This window comes from Meriones unguiculatus, chromosome 21, assembly GCF_030254825.1.
Source record: "Meriones unguiculatus strain TT.TT164.6M chromosome 21, Bangor_MerUng_6.1, whole genome shotgun sequence".
Lineage (NCBI taxonomy): Eukaryota > Metazoa > Chordata > Mammalia > Rodentia > Muridae > Meriones > Meriones unguiculatus.
Window position 1 is genome coordinate 38,569,458 of NC_083368.1, and position 24,685 is coordinate 38,594,142.

The 24,685-nt window shown below is 37.8% G+C and overlaps 1 protein-coding gene across 3 annotated transcripts in view; it reads left to right on the top strand.

The window, feature by feature from the left end:
• Positions 1-20,482, top strand: part of Glcci1 (glucocorticoid induced 1) — a 74,212-nt gene extending 53,730 nt beyond the window's left edge. For all 3 annotated transcript variants that reach the window (XM_060374130.1, XM_060374131.1, XM_060374132.1), the window contains exons 6-8: positions 1,024-1,234; positions 16,100-16,220; positions 17,618-20,482. In XM_060374130.1, coding sequence (XP_060230113.1) covers positions 1,024-1,234; positions 16,100-16,220; positions 17,618-17,963 — 678 coding nt within the window. In that variant the 3' untranslated portion in view covers positions 17,964-20,482. The remainder of the gene's footprint in view (positions 1-1,023; positions 1,235-16,099; positions 16,221-17,617) is intronic.
• The last annotated feature ends 4,203 nt before the right edge of the window (positions 20,483-24,685 follow it).

A 24,685-nucleotide genomic window follows, 5' to 3' on the forward strand; every position in this document is an offset into this window, starting at 1 on the left:
CTTTCTCTATTGTTTTGGCAGTATGTCTAAATCTTTAAAATGACAAAGCTCAGAGCATGTGGAGTAGGCACACCAGTGAAAATGAATTTTAATTAATTATATTAGTTTATTTTATTAGCATTGCCATCATTTCTCTATAATAATAATAGTTTAAATTTTTATGAAAAGTTTAGCATACAGAGTTGTTGACTGATGACAAGTAAGAAAAGTGGGATGAGAGCTAAGAGACTAGAAAGGCTGGTTGTGCACAGAAAGGGTCCAGCCAGTAGGCTCTAGTACTCTAGTATGCCTTAATTACCACTGTCACTCTAATCTATACTCTCTTTATTTATGGAAACAGAATGATGTAGTGATGAATTTTAATGAGTCCCCTAGTTCAAAGCATGTGGTTACGATTGTATTTTCCTCTTTATCACTTTTACCACACTAGAACAGTACATTAGAACTAAGCAAGATTATAAATGACCATACTTAGTCATATGCCAGGTTAACAGAATTGTTGAAATTGTAATTCTCCAGTGAATACTTTTGAAATTTTATTAGAAAGCTTAAGTAATTTCAAAGGAAATGGCAGTTCTTGGGAATCTATTTAGTAAAGAATTAATATGTTGAAAATTTATACTCGCCAGTATGAGGTTTTGTTTTACCCTACTAGCAAGTGAATTTGATTTCTTTGAATGCTCAGTTTATCCCCAGTGTGTACATGCTATTTATGGTAATAAGATTTGGGGCTTCATTGTTAAACTTATGCTGCTCGTATAAGATTATCATTGGAACTGTCTAGAAGGATATAGAAGGAACCCTGTAATTCTTAAGGAAAACAGTTTGAAACAAATTTTAACTTCAATAAAGACAATATGCCTAGAAATTACTCTAAGATACAAAATGTTATGTTTATCCACTGAGGAATAAATTATGGAGGTAACATTTATAGAATATAACATCTGAATATATGCCCCATACCTTCTGATGACTTGAGTGTACTTACTGTCACCCACATGTTTCCCCGTGTTCTTCTTGCAGCCTTTGGATATACCAGATGGACGAAGAGCTCCACTCCCCGCTCACTACAGGAGCAGTAGCACTCGCAGCATAGACACCCAGACTCCTTCCGTCCAGGAACGCAGCAGTAGCTGTAGCAGCCACTCCCCTTGTGTGTCCCCATTTTGTCCCCCGGAATCCCAGGATGGAAGTCCTTGTTCCACAGAAGATTTGCTCTATGATCGTGATAAAGGTGAGAATGAAGTCATCCACTTATATGGAAGGCTTGTTATTGCTCATTATAGTATGCGTCTTAGACCATTCCACCACTTTTCCCCTTTGTTGAATGGTGAGATTGTGAAAAAGGAGTTATTACAGGTTTGTTTGTTCACTGATCTCACTTTCCTCCTTTGTAACTTTCAAACATCTTCCATAAATGTGTCAGATAGGCACAGCACCTGGTTCTAACAGCTAATGAAAGCTATAAGGTAGATTCGACACAACTCCAGGCTGGTATTTCCCTTCTTTTTCTTCAGAGCTGATGATAGTTATGGCACAGTTTATTTTCCTAATGTCTAAAGCTAAAGTTTTGTTTATATTCAGTGATTTTGGAGGAATACTTTCTAACAGTGTCTTAGGAAAATGAGCGTGTGTAGTGTGAAGGTGCACATATACACGTATATATATGTGAAGACTAAAGTAAGACATGAGGTACCTTCCGCTATACTTTTCCACTTTTTATTGCCTTAAGACAAGGTCTCTTACTGAACCAAAAGCATGCTTTTTGGATGAGAATGACTGTTAGCTGTCAGCATCTGCCTGCCTTTTGTGCCCAGTTAAGACCTGGGTGCTGGGATGTGCTGGGACAGGAGCCTAGCATAATCAACACCAGAAAGCCTTCATTCAACACCTGATGGGAGCAGATGCAAAGCCCTACAAACAAGTACTAGGTGGGGCTCAAGGAGTCGTGCGGAGGAGGAGCCTATCAGGGAGCCGGTATGGGTCTGACTTAGGTTTTCTACATAGGTGCTATGGTTGTGTAGCTTGGTGTTTTTATAGGATTCCTAACAGTGGGAGAGGGGCCTATCTCTGACTCTTTTGCCTGCCTTTGAGAAAACCCTTTTTCTTCTACTCGGTTGTCTAGTCCGGCCAGATCAGGCATCCCAGCAAGCAGAAAGGGATCTAAAGGCAGGTGACAGAGTCAGATCCCTCCCATTGTTAGGGATCCACATGATGGCTAAGCTGCATATCTGCTATATATACGAAGGGGGCCTAGGTCCAGCCCATGCATGCTCTTTGGTTGGCAGTCAGTCTCTGTGAGCCCCCATGGGCCCAGGTTAGTTTACTCGTAGGTCTTCTTGATCCCTCTTGCTCATTCTATCCTTCCTTCCACTCTTCCACAAGACTCCTTGAACTCAGCTTATTGTTTGGCTGTGGGTCTCTGCATCTGTTTCAGTCAGCTGCTGGATGAAGCCTCTCCAAAGCCAGTTATGCTAGGCTCTTGTCTGCAAGTATAGCAGGGTATCATTAATAGTGTCATGGGTTCGTTCGCTCCCATGGGATGGGTCTCAAGTTGGTTCAGTTATGGGTTGGCCATTCCCCCAGTCTCTACTCATCTCTGTCCCTACATTTCTTGTGGGCAAGACAAATTTTGGGTTGAAGGTTGTATGGGTGGGTTGGTGTCCCCTCCCTCCACTGGAATTCCTACCTGGCTAGAGGAAGTGGCCGCTTCAGGCTCCATATCCACTGCTGCTAAGAGTATCAGCTAGGGTCACCCCCATAGACTCCCAAGGGCCTTCCCTATCCCAGAGATGCCCCCTAAACCAGTATCTGCTCTCTCTCCCACTTTTGCCCCACCCCCACTCTCCCTATACCTGATCCTTACCCTAGTTCCTCTCCCCACCCCCTCTCACACCCAGTTTTCTTCCTCCATCTACTTCAGATGTTTATTTTATTTCCCCTTCTGAGAGATATGCAAGCATCCTCCCCCGGGCACTCCTTATTACTTAGCTTCTTTGGGTCTGTGGATTGTAGCATAGTCATTCTGTACTTACAGCAAATATAATGTGTCTGGTCTTAATTGTGGCTTGTTATGTAGTGTTGTCCCTAGAAGGCGTGCTCTTTTGTGATGGAAGGTTGAGGGGGTTGAATCTGGGGAAAGGGGAGGTCAGAAGGGAGAGACTGAGGAGAGAGGAGGGAGGGAAACTGCAGTTGCAGTATGGTATATGAGAGAAAAATAAAAGAGGAAAGAAAATGTGGGTGCTCAACTTGGTTCCCAGGCTTGAATAGCAGGCTCTCCTACCCACTAAATCATCTCCCCAGGCTTTCCATCTTTTTATTTGAAGCAAGATTTCTCATGGAACGAGGAGTTCATCATTTTGGTTAGATTAGATGGCCAGGGAGCCCCTAGGATCTGCCTCTCCCAGCTCTCTAGCATCAGGTTACAGATGCACACCATAATGCTCAGCTTTCACACAGGTCCTCGTGTTTATGCAGCAAGCACTTTCCAAACTCAGTCATCCTCCCAGCCTCTCCACTTTATCTTCCAGGTAGGGTTAGTCACCAAAGCTGCAGCTTTAGATAGAAGTCACTAATAACAAAATTAGAAAACATCTTACTCAGTTTTGTGCTCTTTTTACAAATATTACCACTGTTCTCTATAATATATTTTGTGATATTGTTATTTGTAAAATGCATGGATCCTAAGTGTTCAGCCTGGAGAAATTTTATATATATAGCCATTTGTTAAAGGAGGATCAAGGTACAGGTACAAAACAAGTTTGCTATTTCATAAGGTGCTCTGTCTTCCCAGGTAGCATCCTTCCCTCTGGAAGTAAGCACTGTTTTGTGTTCCTCTACCACAGTTTAAGTTTTATCTTTTTAAAGGGATTTCACAGGAATAAAATGATGGTGGTACACTCTGTATGCTGTTGTGTCTGCTTTATTCTACATATCATATTTCTTAAAGTTTAAATGAAAGCTATCTTCGATTTTGTCATCTTATTTTATATCTTTTAAATACTTCTCTTTTTTTATCCTTTTCCTTATCACAAGCTTTGTGGACAGATTCCATTGAGAGTGTGTTAAAGATACCTTTTCTTAGAGTGTAAAACAAAGAAATTATGCTAGTAAGCTGGGCATGTTGGTACACACCTTTAATCCCAGTGCTTCAGAGGTAGAGACAGGCAGAGCTACATGAGTTTGAGGCCAGCGCAGTTGACATAGCAAGTTCTGGGCCAGTTAGGGCTACAAAGTAAAAGCAATTGTACTAGTGCAATTAGGAGAGAGAAGAGGAGGGTAAGAAGGGACACATGAAGTTGGGTGGGCAGGGGGGAGGGAAGAATAGAATTAAAATATATATTGTACAAAATAACTATTTTTAACCATAAATCTGTTTCAAATTATGCAGTTAGTACTACTGAGGCAAGTGTGGGGCCCATGCCAATAATCCTAGTACTGTGGAGGTGGGAGTGGAGGATTGCTGTGAGTGTGGGGCCAGCAAGAACTGAAGAATGTACTAGACCATACCAGCCTTGGCTACAGGTCAGATTCTGTATGAGAGAAAGGGAGGGGGCAGAAAGATCTAGGAAACATTTAAGGTGTTCTTCCCACTTTCTACAAGGAAATGTCATTAGTTTCTTAAAATACCTACCATTTTTGGCTTAGAGACATTATTTTGTGATTATAATAGAAAATGTTTCTTCCTTTGAAAACTTGTATGGCTTACATGTATGTAAAATTTCCAGTTCTTAAGAAAAACACATCATTATGAAGAGAACATTAAAATGCTGTTTTTAATCTATGTATGCTTATATACATACACCTGTATTCAGGGCTGGGTATAAAGGCCTGTGCTTTTGAACTAAATCTTTTTCTTCTGGTTTACTTAAGAAATACTTGCTGAATATTTGCTGCACATCAGGTTCTGTATTAGAAAGTAGAGAAATAGAGATAAACAAAATGTACTTTTTCTTTAAGGAAGTTGCAGTCTTCGAGAGTAATAGGAATGTAAAGGGCATGTATAATGCTCTTATAAATATTTGGTATTTTAAACAATGTTTAGAATACTAAAAGGAAAAAGAAAGTAGTTTATCAGGTTGTGGAACTTGTACATTATATATCATTCCAACTATAGAATAGTCTTGACCTGTGACTTCTATGTCAAAATCTAAATTTTGAAGTGTTTTTTATTTTTAACATTAATTTTTGTCTTATAGTTTATGTTTTCATGCTAAACTATGTATGGGTCCTTTTATTTTCAGTAGAGGGAAAAATGAAAGCTATGTAGTTCTTGCTGGTTTTCATCAACTATGGAAATAGGAAAATACTGTAATTTTCTAGCCATCTAGGATTAACCTGGAATACCTGCATACTCTGTAGTTTATCTAGGAAATTTCTTTGGTAAAATAGCTTATGCCATTCTTAGGACTGTAGGTGAGATGATGCAGGAAGGGAGAGAACCAGCTGCAGTGAATGTAATGTTCTGAAAGGTGTGCTGGTGAGCTGGTTATTTTTAGTATTCATCTGTTATATATTTATTCTTTTTCTGGCTTTGCTAAAATTATCTCTATTTATAATATCTCTTCCTCATGAACCATGTATAATTTTCAACTAAAGAATTTTAGTTAGATTGCACTTGTTTTTCTTTGACTTATCAGTTGCAGTGTCAGAAAAAAAAAATCCCTCTTTTGAGAAAGGGACAGTTGTTTGAGAGACTTATTTCAGGTGAAGATTTTCATTTTGAGTTTGTTTGTTTGGGCTGGGTTTTCGTATTTGTTTAGGGTTTTTCTAGTAACCTAAAGATTGAAGGCAGCTTGGTCACATGTGTTGAGTTACCAGGCTAGCTTTAACCTAATCCAGAAATAATTTCTAAGCCTCAATGAAGAACTCAGACTCAGAATAAAAGTTCTCATCTTGACATCTCTTATATTAACATTATCAAAACTGGATCCCAAGAGTTGGCCCAAGTCCTTCTACATCATGTCCAAATTGCAAGGGAAAAAATATACAGTACAGATGGCAGCATCAAAATATTAGCTCTTTGAGCAGCTCTGCCAGTGTTCCTTGATGGTAGCCAAGCTAGTGCTAGGCAAGCCATAAAACCTAGACTTCAGTCTGCTGCTTGTCATGGATCTTTGGCACAAGTTACTAAGGTAGTTGTTAGAAAGTTCTGTGATTTTGCAAGATATGGTAGAAACATTGATTGTTCTAATTATGAAGTAAATGGAATCATTTTGTTCAAGCCAACTACTAAAAGTTATATTCCAAGAGCCCATAAATTGATTACTTGTGGTTTAAACTATATTTTCTTGTAGAAAATATGCTATGTGGATAGAGTTTCCTAAGCTAGGGCATATAAGCCCATTAACTCACACTGTAGTTTGACTCATAAATATTAATATTGCTAAACTTTGGGTTTTAAGCATAAGCACTTCTTGGTCCCCAGAGAGCAAATGAAAAGTATTAGCTTGTCATTACAGAGTCTAGAGTTGATACTAGGCAGGCTGTTAAAATATTTGAACATTTTTTATTTCTATTTTGTATTTCTTATTTAACCATATTAGCCATTTATTAATCAAATGTTGAGTATGTGTTTCAGCTACCTTACCTTGAAAACCACTGTTCTTGAACATGAATCTGTTTATCAAAAGATTTTATGGTTTTTTAATTTTTTAAATTAAATTTTTATTTTTTTATATTAATTACAGTTTATTTACTTTGTATCCCAGCTGTAGCCCCTCCCTCATTCCCTCCCAATCCACCCTCCCTCCCTCATCTCCTATCATGCCCTTCTCTAAGTCCACTGATAGGGGATGTCCTCCTCCCCTTCCATCTGACCCTAACTTATCAGTTCTCATCAGGACTAGCTGCAATGTCCTCCTCTTTGGCCTAGCAAGGCTACTCCTCTCTTGGGGAGGGGAGGGGAAGGATGGAGGGCAAAGAGCTAGCCATTGAGTTCATGTCAGACAGTTTGGGGGAACTTCTTAATGGTAAAACTATAAATTAAAACAGTTTCTACAAAGGACTTTATATTGCATGTTAATATCGCCCTGTTGTGTTAGAAGAACTTCTTAATGGTAAAACTACAGATTGCAAATATTATTCCAAAAAAGGGATTTATATGATATGTTAAGACTTCCTTATTGTAGAATTTTGCCATTAATATCATTGCCCATTTATCTTTTTTAGGACAGCATGTTTACACACATTACCAGTGTCTGCAAACCTGTAATAAGAATCTAGAAACTGCCATATTTTTGTCTTTCTGTAATTTGTACAATGATACCAATAGCAGATAATGTGACAGGTTTATATAAATGTTGTACTCATTAATTCAAAACTACTTAGTAAGTTTTTTCCCATATCTGTTGTCCTCCCCTCTTGGCTTCTGTTAACTCTCCTAACAGAGGGCAGACCCAACAATGGTTGCCTGAGCTGTAATCCTTTACTTAGAAACAAAATGTTAGGAAGGAACTTGATCGTTTAGTCACCTCCTTGTATGTCTAATGAAAACTTAGTGAAGCAGAAAGCTTAAACAATGAAGTCTGACTCTGGGCTAACCAGGTAAATCCCTGCCTTGCCACTTATTAATCATGGGCCCATGGACAACCTCTAGGCATCTCTTTTTTTGCTCATAAAATTATTACGATGATTAAATGTGGTCAGGTGGTTTTACTTTTATTATTTACTGTATGTCATATCCTTATGGATGTGTGGTATTGTTTAGGCTTAGAGAAATTGGTGACTTTCCTAATTTCTCTATAGTCTAGATGCTAATAACAATTTTCTAGAAGATTTCATACATATCTTACAGCCTTTGTAGAAAGAATAGGCTTTATATAATAGTCATCTTTGAAAGGGCAGGTGTATAGAACAGCAAAAAATTGTGTGGTGGGTGAATAATTGAGAGGAGAAACTTAGAGTGGAGAGATAGAAAACCTAGATTTTACAAGTATGGACATTGCTAAGAAAATTAAAGGTCAGAGAAGAACACGACCAGCTTAATTTTTCAGAACCGTAACTGAGATGGAACTACTGTGGTGGAAAGAATCCAGAAGAACAAGATAGTATGCCATTTAATTGTCTAACCCCATGATTTTCTTTCTTTTTTTTTTTTTTTTCAGGGTGTCAATTTAATCATCTAACTATTTAACTCTTCAACATTTCTTTTATGTTTTCCAGTTTTTGCTTTGTTTTACTAAAAGTGGAAACATTTAGTAACTTTGTTAATAGGGTCTCCAAACTCCATTTTCGTTTTTCCTGTGTTCACAGATAGTACTATAACTGCATGTGAATCCCTGATAAGACAAATGACCAACTGTTCATGCATAGACAAACTGCTCCCAATATTTTTCCGAAAACTTCATTTCTGAATTTTTTTAATTCTTTATTAATTACACTTTATTCACTTTGGATCCCTCCCTTCTCTCGTCCCAATCCCTCCCTTCCTCCACCCTATGCATGCATGCCCCTCCCCAAGTCCACTGTTAGGGGAGGACTTTTTTTCCTTCCTTCTGATCCTAGTCAATTAGGTCTCATTAGGAGTGGCTGCATTGTCTTCTGTGGACTGGTAATGCTACTTCCCCCTCAGGGGGAGGTAATTAAAGAGCAGGCCAATCAGTTCATGTCAGAGAAGTCCCTGTTCCTATTACAATGGAACCCACTTGGATACTGAACTGTCATCGGCTACATCTGTGCAGGGGTCTTAGGTTATCTCCATGCATAGTCTTTGGTTGGAGTATCAGTCTCAGGAAAGAACCCTGTGCTCAGATTTTTTGGTTCTGTTGCTCTCCTTGTGGAGTTCTTGTCCTCTCCAGATCTTACTGTTTCCCACTTCTTAAGATTCCCTGCACTCTGCCCAAAGGTTGCCCATAAGTCTCAGCATCTGCATTGATAGTCTGCAGGGCAGAGCCTTTCAGAGGTCCTCTGTGTCAGGCTCCTGACTTGTTCCCTCTTTTCTCCTTCTTCTGATGTCCATCCTCTTTGCCTTTCTGGATAGGAATTGAGCATTTTAGCAAGAGTCCTCCCTCTTGATTAATTTCTTTAGGTGAACAGATTTTAGTAGGTTTATCCTATATTATATGTCTATGTGAGTGAGTATATACTGTGTGCATCTTTCTGCTTCTGGGATAGCTCACTCAGGATGATCTTTTCCAGGTCCAACCATTTACCTGCAAATTTCATGATTTCCTTGTTTTTTATTCCTGGGTAATATTCCATTGTGTAGACATACCACAATTTGTGCATCCATTCTTCCACTGAGAAGCATCTGGGCTGTTTCCAGCTTCTGGATATTATAAATAAGGCTGCTACAAACATGGTTGAGCAAATGTCCTTATTGTGTACTTGAGACTCTTTGGGGTATATGCCTAGGAGTGTTATAGCTGGATCTTGAGGAAGTACTATTCCTAGTTGCTAAGAAAGCGCCAGATTGCTTTCCAGAGTGGTTGTACAAGTTTACATTCCCACCAGCAGTGGAGGAGGGTTCCCCTTTCTCCACAACCTCTCCAGCATGTGTTGTCTCTTGAGTTTTTGATCTTAGCCATTCTGATGGGTGTAAGGTGAAATCTTAGGGTCGTTTTGATTTGCATTTCCCTGATGGCTAATGAGGTTGACCATTTCTTTAAGTGTTTCTCTGCCATTCAAGATTCCTCTATTGAGAATTCTCTGTTTAGCTCTGTACTCCATTTTTTAATTAAAAAAAATTGATTTTTTGCTGTTTAACTTCTTTAGTTCTTTATATATACTGGATAGTAGTCCTCTGTCAGATATAGGGTTGGTAAATATCCTTTCCCAATCTGTAGGCTGTCATTTTGTTCTGACGACAGTGTCCTTTGCTTTACAGAAGCTTTGCAGTTTCATGAGATCCCATTTATTAATTGTTGCTCTTAGAGACTGTGCTGTTGGTGTTCTGTTCAGGAAGTTGTCTCCTGTGCCAATTAGTTCCGGGCTCTTTCCCACTTTTTCTTCTAAGCAGTTTAGTGTGTCTGGTTTTATGTTGAGGTCTTTGATCCACTTGGACTTTAGTTCTGTGCAGGGTGATAAATATGGATCTATTTGCATTTTTCTGCATGTAGACATCCAGTTGGACCAGCACCATTTGTTGAAGATCCTGTCTTTTTCCATTGAATGGTTTTAGCATCTTTGTAAAAAATTAGATGTGCATAAGTGTGTGGATTTATGTCAGGGTCTTCCATTCGATTCCATTGATCCACCAGTCTATTTTTATGCCAGTACCATGCAGTTTTTAGTACTGTTGCTCTATAGTACAGCTTGAGATCAGGGATGGAGATATCTCCAGAAGATCTTTTATTATAGAGGATGGTTTTAGCAATTCTGGGTTTCTTGTTGTTCCATATGAAGGTGAGAATTTTTCTTTCAAGGTCTGTAAAGAATTGTGTTGGTAATTTGATGGGAATTGCATTGAATCTGTAGATTGCTTTTGGTAAAATGGCCATTTTTACTATATTAATCCTGCCAAGCCATGAGCATGAGAGATCTTTCCATCTTCTGATATCTTCTTCTAATTCTTTCTTCAGAGACTTGAAATTTTTTTCATACAAGTCTTTGACTTGCTTGGTTAGGTTCACACCATGGTACTTTATGTCCTTTGTGGCTATTGTGAAGGGTGTTGTTTCCCTAATTTCTTTCTCAGCCCTTTTGCCTTTTGTATACAGAAGGGCTACCGATTTCCTTGAGTTGATTTTGTATCCAACCACTTTGCTGAAGGTGTTTATCAGCTGTAGGATTTCCCTGGTAGAATTTTGGGGGTCACTCAGGTATACTATCATATCATCTTCAAACAGTGATACTTTGACTTCTTCCTTTCCAATTTGTATCCTCTTGATCCCCTTCAATTCACCCCATGATTTTCAAACTCAAGTCACACACCCTTCTCAGCTATTTTGAGTCTATACCCTTAATATGTTGTTGTTCATTCCACAAATTACGTGTTAACAAAGGTTACTTGTTGTAGTGATAGGAAGTAACTGAAAAACTTACCAACATGTATTTCTGTATGTCTGCAAATAGTTTGGGTATTTTATACAGGGGAAAATGAGGAGATGAGTCAGATAACCAAGTTCAAGGGTGGAAAGTGTAGGAAGTGATTATTAGAAAACTGACAAGTGATGGAGAAGAAGGGGCTTTCAGGAACCCTAATGTAAAGGTGAAAATTCCATGTGGGTTTCTGCCTAACTGTTTGTGACATTTTTAAAAAGAGAAAACCGAATTTATTCTCTATGGTTTCATCAGCAGCTTGCTTTGTCTTCTGTTTTACATAAAGTAAATGTTGACATGAACACTTAAATTGTACAGACACTTCTATTATGAGTTCAAGCATCTGTCTCTCTCACACACACACACATACACATAGAGGCCAGTTTGAAATAGGAATATTTCAGTTTTGGAAACTGATATTCCTGGAATTTTTTATCATTTTAAAACTTTGAGGATATGTAGTTTTTAAAAAAGGTTCTATTGCAAAGATTTTCCAAGAACTTTAATTTTCAAGGTTCAAAATATTTTGTTTAATCTTTGGTTCATGTTTGGTTTATGATTTATGTCAATAAAAGTATGATTTTAGTCCATAAGTTGATTTGAAGGCTATTCAGTCATAGGATTTGTGTTCATATTCATCTGCTATTTCAGAGTAGCATGTCAGGAACTGGATCTTGTTTGTTAGGATTGTGGTGTAGTAAAAGCAATGTACTTACTATGAGTACACAAAACAAACGCCATTTGTAGTTCCGCCTATAAATGGGCCCTCTTTCAGTTATTACCCAAACAACAAGCGATCACCATTTAAAGTAATGGCCTGCATATGACAGTTAACCAATGCTTCAAACATTTGGAAGGGATATTAGATCTCTTACTCAAAAAATAATCAGACCTGAAGTGAAGTTCAAAAATATAAGTAGCAAAATACAATGAAGTCATATTTTTCTCCTTTTGTAAAATACTCATGTTAAAAAATCCTAACTAAGGGTTATGTTTAATTGAAATTTGATGGTTTTTCTCAGAGGGGCTATTTTTAATTCTCCTTACTTGAAATTTCCCAGTCTAGCTTTTTTTTTTTAGTTAGGAGAATGTGCAGGCACTGTGATATAATTCTACCTTTTCTTAAAGTTGATTGGTAAAAAAAATAAAAGAACATAATTGTATGGTTTTTCTAATTTCTTCTGGCCATCAACCATGTTCTGGTTGCTAACTTATTGTGTGAGGGGAAGAAATAATTTTAGCATCAAAGTAGGAATTCTGTTTAGACCCATTTCTAAGCTAACTCAAGAGGTAGCGCTCACGCTTTTTATTATATTACTATTGCAGTAAGTATAGTGCCCAACACCTCACATTCATTCATCCAGTGAACTGTCTACTTGAGAAAGAATAAATATTCTTATTTTTTGGTTGGTTACTACTGTGTATAAACGCAAAATAATTTTTTTTTCAAACTGGTCTGAAGAATCTTAATGGTTTAGGCATTGGTTTTAGTTTCAAGGTGTTAGATTAGATCTCCCAATCTAGTCTTTGTTGTCAGTAACCAACAGAGTTGATGCTAGAGAGCTGCATTCATGGAGATTCTGGTACTGTAAAGACTATCAGTTCTAAAGAGGTGACTCGGTCTATAAAGTGCTTGCTATGCAAACATGAGGCTCTGAGTTTGATCATTAGAAGCCATGTTAAAACAAACAAACAAAAACAAAACCTAGCACAACTGTGTATCTTGTAATCTCAGTACTGGAGAGGTAGAGACAGGGAGGTCCTTGAGTGTCACTGTCCAGCCAGCCTCCTCTTGTCAACACATAACCTCAGGTTCCTCTGTGGCTTCTCTGGGCACATTCTCTCAGATGCACCTGTACACTGCCACTCAGGCACACACACACACAAGATAACCTTGCTTCCTTTCAAGAAATAGGATTATCTTTATGTAATTGAATAGCATTAGTGTGGGTCGATCTATTTAAAACAACACTTACTTTATTTACTTCTGCTTGAAAGAATGGAATAGTCAATTTTGGAATGGTTTACTTGTTTTAAATTTGCAGATTAGGGATTTGTTAATGTTGGTATTCTTGAGACCTTTCTGTAAGTTTTTTTGACTACTTTTTAGTCTTTTACATTACATTTCAGCATGGCTGTGTTTCAGTAGTCTTTTCTATTTTATGGACCAAAAGCCAGAGATGAACCAATACTATGGCCATGTAAGCAGGCACAGGTAAGAGTCAGGCAGTCTGATTTCAAACTAGAATTCCTGTTTCTTTTAACACTCATTCCCCACATTTGCCTGCACTTCAGATGCACTTGGAAGCTTTTCCAAAAGGGGAAAATAAAAAGCCAGGCTCCTTTGAGAAATGTGAACTTTGAAATTGAAAATGCTTATAATGAATCTGTACACTAGGGTTACAAACTTGGGCTAGGAGTATAGCTCAGTGGTAGAACACTTATCTAGCATGTTATGGCCCTACATTCAAGTCCCAGTATCTTGCAAAACAAAACAAAAACATAATTTCTTATTGTTTGCTTGAAAATTAAGTTTATTTGATAATCTAAAATGTATGTAAAGACTTAGGGCTACAGTAGAACTACTACAGATGTCTACGTACTACTACTACGTACGTGACTCAACAGCCATGTGAGGTACTTTTTTATGGGGCTTGTGGGTCATAGAATTTAGTATATGATATATTAAAGTCATTTCTGAAAGATAATGGTTTAATGAATACTTTTCTGTAAAGAATTCCAAATTTTAATAATTTAAATTTTTCTAAGCTTTAACTCTTTTGAAAATGTTTGGGAGGTTACTTGTATTTGATGTTAGTATAGTTCATGCATAAGTATGATTTATAATAATAAAATAAGCAATTAAATTGTATGCTAACTTAATATATTTAATTTTTACCAAGTATTTGTTTATAAGTCTTTGTTTATAATTCTTTATAATGTCTTTTCAGATCACAAACTATTAGATGTAAATACTCATATACAGCCAGATGATTTTTATTGAAAAAGCAAAGTGATGTATAGCAATGAGCATATTTTTGTTTGTTTTTAGCATTAATACCCACACTAAAAAAGAAAGAACAGAAATGTTTAGGTGAATATGTTTTAAAACAAAAACATACTACCTCTGAAACTAGAAGAAAAAAATTTCAGGACAAAACAATAATTTATTTTACAGTACTGGCAGAAAAAAAAATTTCATTTTCAGGTTATCTAGACCATGACCAGTTTCAATTTGGGGGGAAGTCCTTTGAAATTATAATAAAATTGTGAAGAGAAATTGTGTAGTAGGCTTGATTATGTAATTGAGGCCAATGTGATATTTCTTGCATGATAATAGAGTGGGTCCTTGATTACTGTGTAGTTACACCCCAATTAATGGCATGAAAGACTTGTTAAAGGTATCAAAGTCATGGGTTTAATTTGATTCCACTTAATGGTGGGCTATCCACCATTAAGAGAGACCTTTCTGTAAGTTTTTTTGAGTACTTTTTAGTCTTTTACATTATGCCTACCAGTAATCTCCATGATGCATCCCCTATTCACCCATCTGTACTCTTGAATGCATGCATTTCTTTCATGGAGCACCTGTTATTTGGATAGTAAAGTGTGGTGCGGTTGTGAGAGGAACTCAAGGCCTCATACACACCAGCTTAGTAGTTGACCAGTCCTAATAGTTTAATTTTAGTCAGAGACAGCATGAAGCTCAGATTTCTGAGTGTATTGCATCAGCCGAGACAAAAGATCTCTTCCTTTCTTCTGTGTGATTAAATAAGAAATAGGTAAAATTTGAGTCTAAGAAAATCATTAAATTTGAAGTCTATAAAAAAAAACAACTAAACTTCATTCTATGATTTACTACCTTCCAAGAGTTCATTCTATACATATTCTGTAAAGATATGTCTAATAATGATAAACTGTGAGCTTTTGTAGTTTAGTAGTGTGTGCTCTTACTATTTCAAGGTTATTTCCCAACTAGAGAGACATCCACTTTCAAACAAAAGCATAGGTCTGCATTCCCAAGACTAACATGTGAAATATTCACAAAATAAAGTATTAATGTTCATACTTTCTAAGCATGCATTGTGTACCTCATTGTTGATAAAAAATATGTTCATCTTACTCAGTTTTTGAATGCTAGACTTTTTTAATCCTAAACTAATTCAAGTCACCAAAATTTTACTGTAATTTGTTAACACCATTTTTCAAAATTCATGAAAATGACACATCTCAATTGATTATGTACTTACTATTTTAGCAGTAAGAATTGGTTTGCAAAAATCAGAACTTAGGTAAATAGGACTATTATGCAGATCTGTTATTGAATTTACCATTTGCCATCTTACAAAGATAATGATACATCTTAGTGGTGTTGGATTTCCAGCCATTTTTGCCAGAAAGGAAAAGAAGTTGCACATAGCTTTTGTAGCTTTTTATGAATAGACCATTTTGTTTTGGGTCAAAAAATATGAAGAAAACATGTTAGGTAGCTATGTTTTTTGATTTTTCATGTTGTTAGTGGCTAAAATGCAAGCTGTGTTGAAACAGACCTTTTGTAGACTTTAAAGACAAAATTCTGGGCAAATTACCTTTTTAAACATTATTATGGGAAGATGGAAGACATGTTGTAAACTTGTTTTGCCATGAATGGTTATTATTCTTATTTTAAAAGTATCATTTCTATTAGGAACTTTTGTAATAAAAGTTATTACTATACAAATAAAATAAGATTGGTTGGACAGGGAGAAATCATACAGAGAACGTCCTCCATTATTATGATTTTGTAATTCTTCTGTATGATTAATGCATATTACTGCATTCATTTACATTTTTTTTTTCAGACTACAACTGTGATTTTCCCAAACAAAGTTTTCTGGACTAACATTTCGTCCTTTTTTTTTTTTTTTTTTTACAAACATTTCATCCTTTTATATTCTGAAGTATGGCAGATTACTGTTGCATTTAAGTTTTTATTTAAAAAATTTACTACACAAGGCTGTTAGAAATACCCATGCAGTGACAAGAGGCTTTGTAGTGAATGAAAGGGGCTGCTTGGAAATCAAGTTTAATTTAAAAGCACTGTGAACTCCTAGTTAATTTAACTGCTTTAAATTTACAGACAGTGGGAGTAGCTCACCGTTACCCAAGTATGCTTCATCTCCCAAACCTAACAACAGCTACATGTTCAAACGGGAGCCCCCAGAGGGATGTGAGCGAGTGAAAGTCTTTGAGGAAATGGCGTAAGTAATGTCTTCTCTGTCAGCTGGGATCTGAAGCTTTTTGGTGAGGTGTTGATTACAGATGAATCAACTATTCTATCCAGCTACTCGTTTCAAAAGCAAATTAAGAAAAGAAATTTGAATAGACAAAAGATCCTAGAATGAGGATTGGAGGGTGCTAGAAATGTATAAGCCAGTACAGAAAACTTAGGAATTTACTGTGGCTGCTGAAATGTCTCCCATTCCTCTCCTCTTTGCCCCTCCTTCCCCTCCTTTTTCCTTTCTCCCTTCCAACTCTCTTTCCTCCTTCTTTACTCTTTTCTTTCCTTCTTTCTTTCTCTTTGCATTCTCACTCTTCTTTTCTCCTTTCATTTTCTTTTTTTGAAAAAATCCATTTTTAATCTTGCTGACAGAAATACATTTAGGAGCAAGGTCAATGACCATGCACAAGGAACGTACAGACAGTCTGATTGTGCAAGTCAAAGGAAAGTGGTCTCCTTCTCTGTAGGCATATTTAGGTTGTTTATTCATGTTTTCTGTCCTTTTTATCTTACAATTTCAATATGAACCAGGTTAGAACTTAAATTGGAAAGAGCTCCATGCTGTAAACCTTGGGCATCTAGAATCACTCAGAAGGTGATTATGTGATTCTTTGTGTTTTGTCCCTGTGGGTACCAGATGTCGAGTGCTCCTCTTGCGGGCTAGACGGGAACGGAAACTGTGCAGAAGTTAGTTGTTGCTTTAGGTTGGAGAATGGGCCTCGGGGGAATAAAGAATAGTCTTTTGGCTGACTGAGAGACCACAGAGAACATTTTTCTCCATCTGTATTGATAGAAATTATCTAAAGATGCAGAAAAAGTTGAAAATGCTTAAAATTAAAAAATGATAAATAGCATCTATCTGTATATTTAATAACAAAGTTTATTCTGAATGTGTAAAGTACTCAAGTAAAGTATCAAATTCTTTTATACTCCTCAATGATTGAAAGCAAACTAAAGATCTCTAAAAATTTGCCAGGCCCTTTTGAAAGTTGATTTTTTTCTTTAAATATCATTTCAACTCCCTAGACATGCAGGGTCTCTAGACATGCAGGGTCTCTAGACATGCAGGGTCTCTAGACATGCAGGGTCTCTAGACATGCAGGGTCCCTAGACATGCAGGGTCCCTAGACATGCAGGGTCCCTAGACATGCAGGGTCTCTAGACATGCAGGGTCTCTAGACATGCAGGGTCTCTAGACATGCAGGGTCTCTAGACATGCAGGGTCTCTGCTCTGACCTGGGCTATGGAAGATGTCCCCTCTGTGTGCGTCACCCCATTCCCGTCATTCACAGCCAGGCTGTTTTAGAGAATTGCAGTTTATTCACAAAGTGCTTAGCTTCACAGTGATTTGAAACTAATTTTGATTTATGGTTTTAGGTCTCGTCAGCCTATCTCAGCCCCTCTCTTTTCATGCCCTGACAAAAACAAGGTTAATTTCATCCCAACCGGATCAGCTTTCTGTCCTGTGAAACTTCTAGGCCCTCTCTTGCCTGCCTCTGACCTGATGCTCAAGAACTCTCCAAACTCTGGCCAGAGCTCAGCCCTGGCAACACTAACCGTAGAGCAGCTCTCTTCCCGGGTTTCCTTCACGTCTCTTTCTGATGACACCAGCACAGCAGACTCCCTGGAGACCTCTGTCCAGCAGCCATCTCAGCAGCAGCAGCTCCTACAGGATCTGCAGGCGGAGGAGCACATCTCCACTCAGAACTATGTGATGATCTAAAGCAGAGGGGGAGCTGGCCTCCACCCACGTTCCATGGATTGGGAATGAGATCTCAGACATCTTCTGCATGGAGTGACAAACTTTCTGAACACCATCAACAACAGCAAAATACTTAGCATCATAAAATAGCTATTAACACTGATCTTGGCAGGGACTGACTCCTATTCAGCAGTTTTTGTGGAAAGCAGTAATGCTTGCAAAATGTGTGTCATTCAGCATTTAAGTGGAGACTATGCATTTCATAGTATGTCTGACAGATTAGTACTGTGTCCTGTGTTTTGTTCCAAAATTTTCAGTATGAATAAGCTCTATTTCAAAAAGTTGCCTGTCTAAGTAGAAAATGTCTTGCTGTGTTTTGTCCTATGGAAAATACTGTACTTCAGGATTATGTTTACAATTGATCCAGGTGTTTGTTTCTAACTTCTATAATACATACAATGCAAAAAATAAAATGGCCACAACAGTTGCACAGTGCCCACCCTATGGCCTAGCTTCAGGTACTTCAGTTGAAGTCTAAACTCAGGTAACTTGGAATGTATGTCATATTGGGATATTAAATATTTCACAGCTACAAAGCTAAAGAGAGAACATCACTCTTTTGCCTTTTCTTATTTTATGCATTTCCCTTTCTTCATTCCATTCCACATTAGGATAAGAAGTGCATTCATTCCTAGGAGATGGTAATCCTGGACATGGGGAACATGAGAACCAGCAAATCTGTGGTGTGTGACATCACTTTTGTCGTTTGGTTACCAGTAGAACAACTGTTGCATTCACTGTTTCAACATGTATAAATGTGGCTTTTTTTTTTTTTAAAGTTAGGTGTTGCTCAGTTAATGACTGTTACAGTGTTGCAAATAAAGCTTCAGTAGTAAATTGTACATAAACATTCCACATTGTGTGTGATGAAATTTAAATGCAAGAATGGCTGGGTTTGATTTCAAAGCAAGTGAAGTTTTGCAGGAATAAATAATTAAGGATTTTGTTTATATTGACCAGCAGGGTCATAATTGCTACTATTTTTATCTAAAGACATATTTATGTTTAGCTTCACTTTAGAAAATTCTAATTTGATGGTTAAAAAGTGAGACATTTTGGTTACTGTTTTCCTCAAGTATTTGCTAAATGAGTTGCATTCATGTAGAGAATGTGTATGTCTCAGAACCAATGCAGCATAAGCAAGCAGATTTCTTGTTGACTTACAAGAGCAATAGCTTAAAGCTGTCTCATTTAAGCCTCAGATAACACTATCATGAATAATTTTGTTAAGACTTGGAATGTGTGGAGTGGAACGAGAGCCCCAAGTAAATAGCCTTGAACTTGCAGACTTGACACAAGTTCTCCACAAAGTGTGAAGAAAGCCCTAGAGATTCCTGACTTGTCAGTTGGAGAGCCTGACTGGCAGACATTGTTTTCTGCAGCACAGCGCTTATGCAAAAGTAAAGGGAAGCTTTTGTATTTGTATTCCATTGCTTTCGGTTCAGTTGGAGCCTAGAGTTCTCTCATCTCCACCGAAAATGTGTGGCACATTTGTTTTTAGAATTAGGGGAGCAAGTTGCCTACAGTTAGTGTTCTGGTTTCCTTAGATCATTCCTGAGTTTTTCTTTGTTTTGACTCTCCTAAGGAGTTTGGAGAAGGATGAGCTGATAAAGCGACACCATTTTAATTTTTACAAAATGCTGTGCGTGTGTGTGCGTACATGTGCGCATGCATATGTGTGTGTGTGTGTGTATTTTGTGTGTTATTTTGTCACCTCAGTTCTCTCCTTTCCACCAAAGTTTGCAGTAATATTCTCTCCTGAAGGTGCATTCTGGCTCCTTTAGTCAGTGTTATAGGAGACTGTCATGGAGAAAAGGACTCAGTTTACTTTTGCCATTTACACAGGGGAACCTTTTAAAACAATCTTTTCAGCAGCAGACACCTTTAACCCTAATAATCTCAGGCCTTGATGAAAATACTATATTTTGTAGATTATGGTTAAAGGGAGAACAATACTAGTTCCGTAAGATAAATATGAGCTCCATTTAACTTCTGATACCTGGTTTAGCATTACATGATGTGTTGATCGTATGCTCTGCTTTTGTCTTAAGTAAGATGCGATAGTATCATTATCAATTTCACAAAGATGGACTGAATATGCTTTTTTGGTGATGAAATCCATGTATGATATTTATAGTGATGTGCTTTATTTTCTCATGAGAAACTAAATATTGTGTTGTACATTTGTTTTTAGCATATATTAAAGTTTTGAACCAAATGTGTTAAAGATTATGCTTCGCCATGTAAATTTCCCAGAAGTTGTTGAGCTCAAATGTATCCTACATCCAGCTGTAGAAACTTGTCAGAAACTGTTTAAATTTTGTACATAGATGTACTGTTTAATTTTAGCCACTGCGCTGAACAGTATTCAAGTTATATAATATGGCTTTACACGAGAAATGTGTGGCTTCTGTTTTGTATTTTTTTCAGTATAGAAGTTCCTGTGTCTTATTTAAATAAAGTTATTAGTAAAACTGGAATCGTTTACATATGTTTTTTAAAAGACTGGTTGTGGGCATGTTACCCAGCGGAGGTGAATTCCGCCCTAGGTAACGGCAGTGTGGGTGCTCATTGAGTTCCTGACCCGTAGGATCTAGAGCTTTGGGCGTCTAAATGGATCAGATTTCTCCAGCCTAGTTTCCTCTTGAGTTAATTTGCTCACTTTCCCATACAAGGTAACAAGTTGCATGTCTAGAGTCCAAAGTTTTGAGCTGCTTCCAGCTGTGAGCATTTCAAATAGTGAAAACGTTGTTCTGTTTCATTCCTGTGCCTAGGAACTTAATAGGGAATGAGTTTAAATTCAGTGGAATTACCTCAGAGAAGTTGCGTTATTTCCTACAAAACTATAGTCGTAGTTTCTTTTAATCTTTCTAGATTCAGAATGAGAAGGAGCAAAGCTTTACAAAACAAAGGATAATATATATATTATGCTAGTATAGATAGAATTACACAAATAATGCAATTTGGGAAGCCACTGTGAAGATGAATTTGCCTCAGAGTATTGTTCATTTCTAAACAAAAGAATTAGATAAAATTTGACATTTAAATTAAACTCAATTGCTTTATTGATATTTTTGGTTGAGAAAAACAAAATGTAAAAGTTTTTGAGGTTGTGATTTATCTGTTAGCAATGTACTAAGGATATATAGTCCATACAGGAAATTATTCTGAGAGTTTTAAATTTTTAATTGCAACTGAATGTGGAGGAAAGTGACATTTTCATCTTCATGGTTGATTTAATCATATAATAAGCTTAATACAAGTGCCATGAGAAATAAACCAAACTTTAGAATCAAGGGGAGAGAAATTGAGCCTAGAAATGTGGGTATTCCAACCGTATCTGCCTAAAACAGCTGTATTTATGCGTATTGTTAAGCGGTCAGCCTTCTGGCCATCTCTCATCCCACGCTGAAAGGTGCCACCAGGGTTGAAGCTCATTCTTCTAAATGTATTCCCTACTGTGCTCTGTGGGTGGTTCTACCTCCTACACCCATCTCTAGTACTCATCAGAACTCTTAGACCCACCCATACATTTCACTCTTGGTTTACTGGACATATGAATCTGCAGGTTTCTTTGGAAAAAATGCTTGATTTGTACCTCCATTCAAAATCTTAATGCTGGTGGCCGGTTTGTACCTGTTCCTATTATCAGACTTCTAGCTTATCTCAACCTCAGTGATTAATAAAAATATCATCTTGCCCTTATGTCAAGCCAGCTCTTCTTCTTTGTACTCCCTATTTCCCCTGCTTCTCAAGACTAGGGGATTTCCTCTTTTGTGTAGCCTGATGTTTTGTCTATATAAATCTCAGATTTGATTTAAATGTCAAGGTGACGATGTAATGACAGGAGGCAGACAACCATGCCATCTCGATGGATTTCTTTGAAATAAGATTCTGCTAATGAGGAAAAGCACTGAGTATGCCAGACATTCCGATAAACTCAATGGATACAGACCAGGGGTCAACAGATACCACTGGCTGTGGACCAAATCTAGCCTGTGGTCTGTTTTTGTAAATTAAAAATGTATTGATGCAGTTACACTCATTTGTTTGTGGGTTGCGGGTAGTTATCCTGCACTACAGGATAAGGTTAAGTAGTTGCAGCAGAAAGACTATGCCCCGACAGGGCCAAAACCATTTACTTAGTAATTTACAAAAACAAAAATAAAATTGCTGACCTGGAAACTAACAAGCAGCCTGGAAAATCAGTAGAAGTCACCTATATCATACATGGGATTGTTTTCAATACTAGAGAATGTAGGAGTAAGTCTATAAATCCCTACCCTCCTCCACCCTCCACAAACAAAGGGAGAAGATAGAAACGGGACCTCTTACACTTAGGATGTCTGCATTTAGTTGACACTTGGATAGAGGGCTCAAACAGTTCTTGGCTGACTAGGAGCTACTTGGTATGTGGATTTCCATTCCTAGGTAAATAGACAACATGCTCTTTGGAAGGATGCCACTCGATTAAAAGACGTAGTGAATTAACTGGTGGACTGAATTATATGCTAAGGAATAAGGTGATAAAGGCCTGTATGTTTGGGTTTTTACTGATCCAGCAGCACTGGTCAAAGACCCGGCCCCATGGCCAGATAGATAGTAGAAGCCTGGATTGTTGAAGAGATGTCTGTAGGGAGACAGCCCTATAATCAGAGCATTGCCTTTAAGTAAGATATCAAAACTCCATCCTTCAGCTGGGCATAGTGGCTCACGTCTTCAATGCCAGCACTCAGGAGGCAGAGGCAGGTGGATCTCTTGAATTCATGGCTAGCCTAATCTACAGAGGAAGTCCAGGACGTCCAGCGCTCTTGTTACACAGAAAAACCTTGTCTCCAAAAACAAGAACAAACAAACTCTTATCTTTCAGAAAGTGGCTGAAATTCAAGTACATGTCCCAGTGAGCTCTCATAAAGAGGTCACCTGGGTCCATTAGCTAAATGGACATGGAGGAAGCCTGCAGCAGTGTAGAGACAGATTGACTAGGGGTGTGTGTGTGTGTGTGTGTGTGTGTGTCCTCTCCTAGACATGCTTGCACTTTTTTGAGACAAAATTCCTTCAAAAATCATTCTACCAGCAAGAGATGGAGATGCTGATGATTGGCCAGCTCTACTGTGGGCTAAGTCTAGCCTGCAGCCTATTTTTTAAAATAAACATTGACAGGGGCAATTGACCTGATGATAGCTGGCAAGTAAGAGTAAGGCTGATGGCCTGGAACTGGGGGTGGCACAAATGGATCCTAAAAAGAAGAGGGAACCAATTCTGGTTTGGACTTTATTTAACCAGCAAAAAATTGCAAATGCTAAGATAAACACAAGATGCTGTCTGGGGTTAGACAGCCAACTGTCAATTCTTAGAGCAGAGAACACACCATACTGTTCATCATGCCCACTGCCTTAGGGTAACAGTTTCATAAAGAAGTGTATATACTGGGTGTTTAAAACAGGGAGGTAAAGGCCTGAAAGGATGGCTCTCATCCCTTCTCTGGGAAAGGAGTTTAAAAAAAAAAAAAAAAAAAAGGATGCTGGTACAATCACAATACTTCTTTAATTGCCCCAAGTTACCTGAAAATTCACATTTCCCTACCTAATTGCAGAATCAATAAGACCAATAACTACATTAATAAGAACTGTAAGTAGGGATGGATTTGCAGCAAAAAGTTGTATGTGTTTAAACCATTATATATATAATATATATGGGGGCTGAGAGGAAGCTCAGTGATTAAGAACACTGAATGCTTGCTCTTCCAGAGGACCTAAATTTGATACCCAGTACCCAACTGTTGTGTTCACAACAATTGTAACTAGTTCCAGGGGATCCTTTGCCTTCTTCTGGCCTGAGGGAGCACCAACCATGCACACGATGCACAGATGAAAATCCATACACATTAAGAAGAAGAAGAATTAAACCAAAACCCTTATGCCTATCCAAATAGAGTGGATGACAAGGAGTCTTTTGCTAGAATGGAACTGCTGCCTGCAGTGTAAGCCAGCACTGTGGCTGAACCTGATGTGTTTTCTAAAGGTGGAAACATTTGAGTGTTAAGGGAAAAGAAGGAATAAAGACTTTGCTGATGAGAAAAGAATGAATAAATGGGTTAGGAGTTGAGTGTCGTTCAATATTACAACTAACCCCTCAAAAGAAGCTCTGAGCAAGGAATGGGGTTTTCTCTTAGCTCTGTTCTAGCAGATGCTCAAGAAGTGCTGAGATCCCTCCAGCTTTTGGAGCCTGACATCATCTAACAGAAAAAGCCTGTGGCGCTGAGTAGCTTCTCCCAGAACATTCTTTGAAGTGATGATGCACTAGACTATTAGGCTAGAGTGAGATTCAATTCTAGCAATGCGGCAGTCTTCGGAGTTGTACACACCCTATTTGAGTGAGGGGTCTGTATTCAAATTCCAGGGAGTAGCCTGTGAGGTGTGTGATTGGGTTTACATTCCTACTTTATAGCTCCCTCTCTAAGGCATGCCATAGAAACTAGGATTTCTAATCAAGTGGGTCATACAAATTCTAGGTACTGGCCACATTACTGTTTCCCTACAGAAGGATGTAAGATCCTCCACATTCCAGAAAAGTTGTGTCTCATACCCTGGAAGAAGAATGAAAGACCAAAAAGAACCAGAAGTTTAGATTCCTAATAGGCCTTAATCAGTTTTTCCTCTCAAACAAAAGTCATGCCTGTA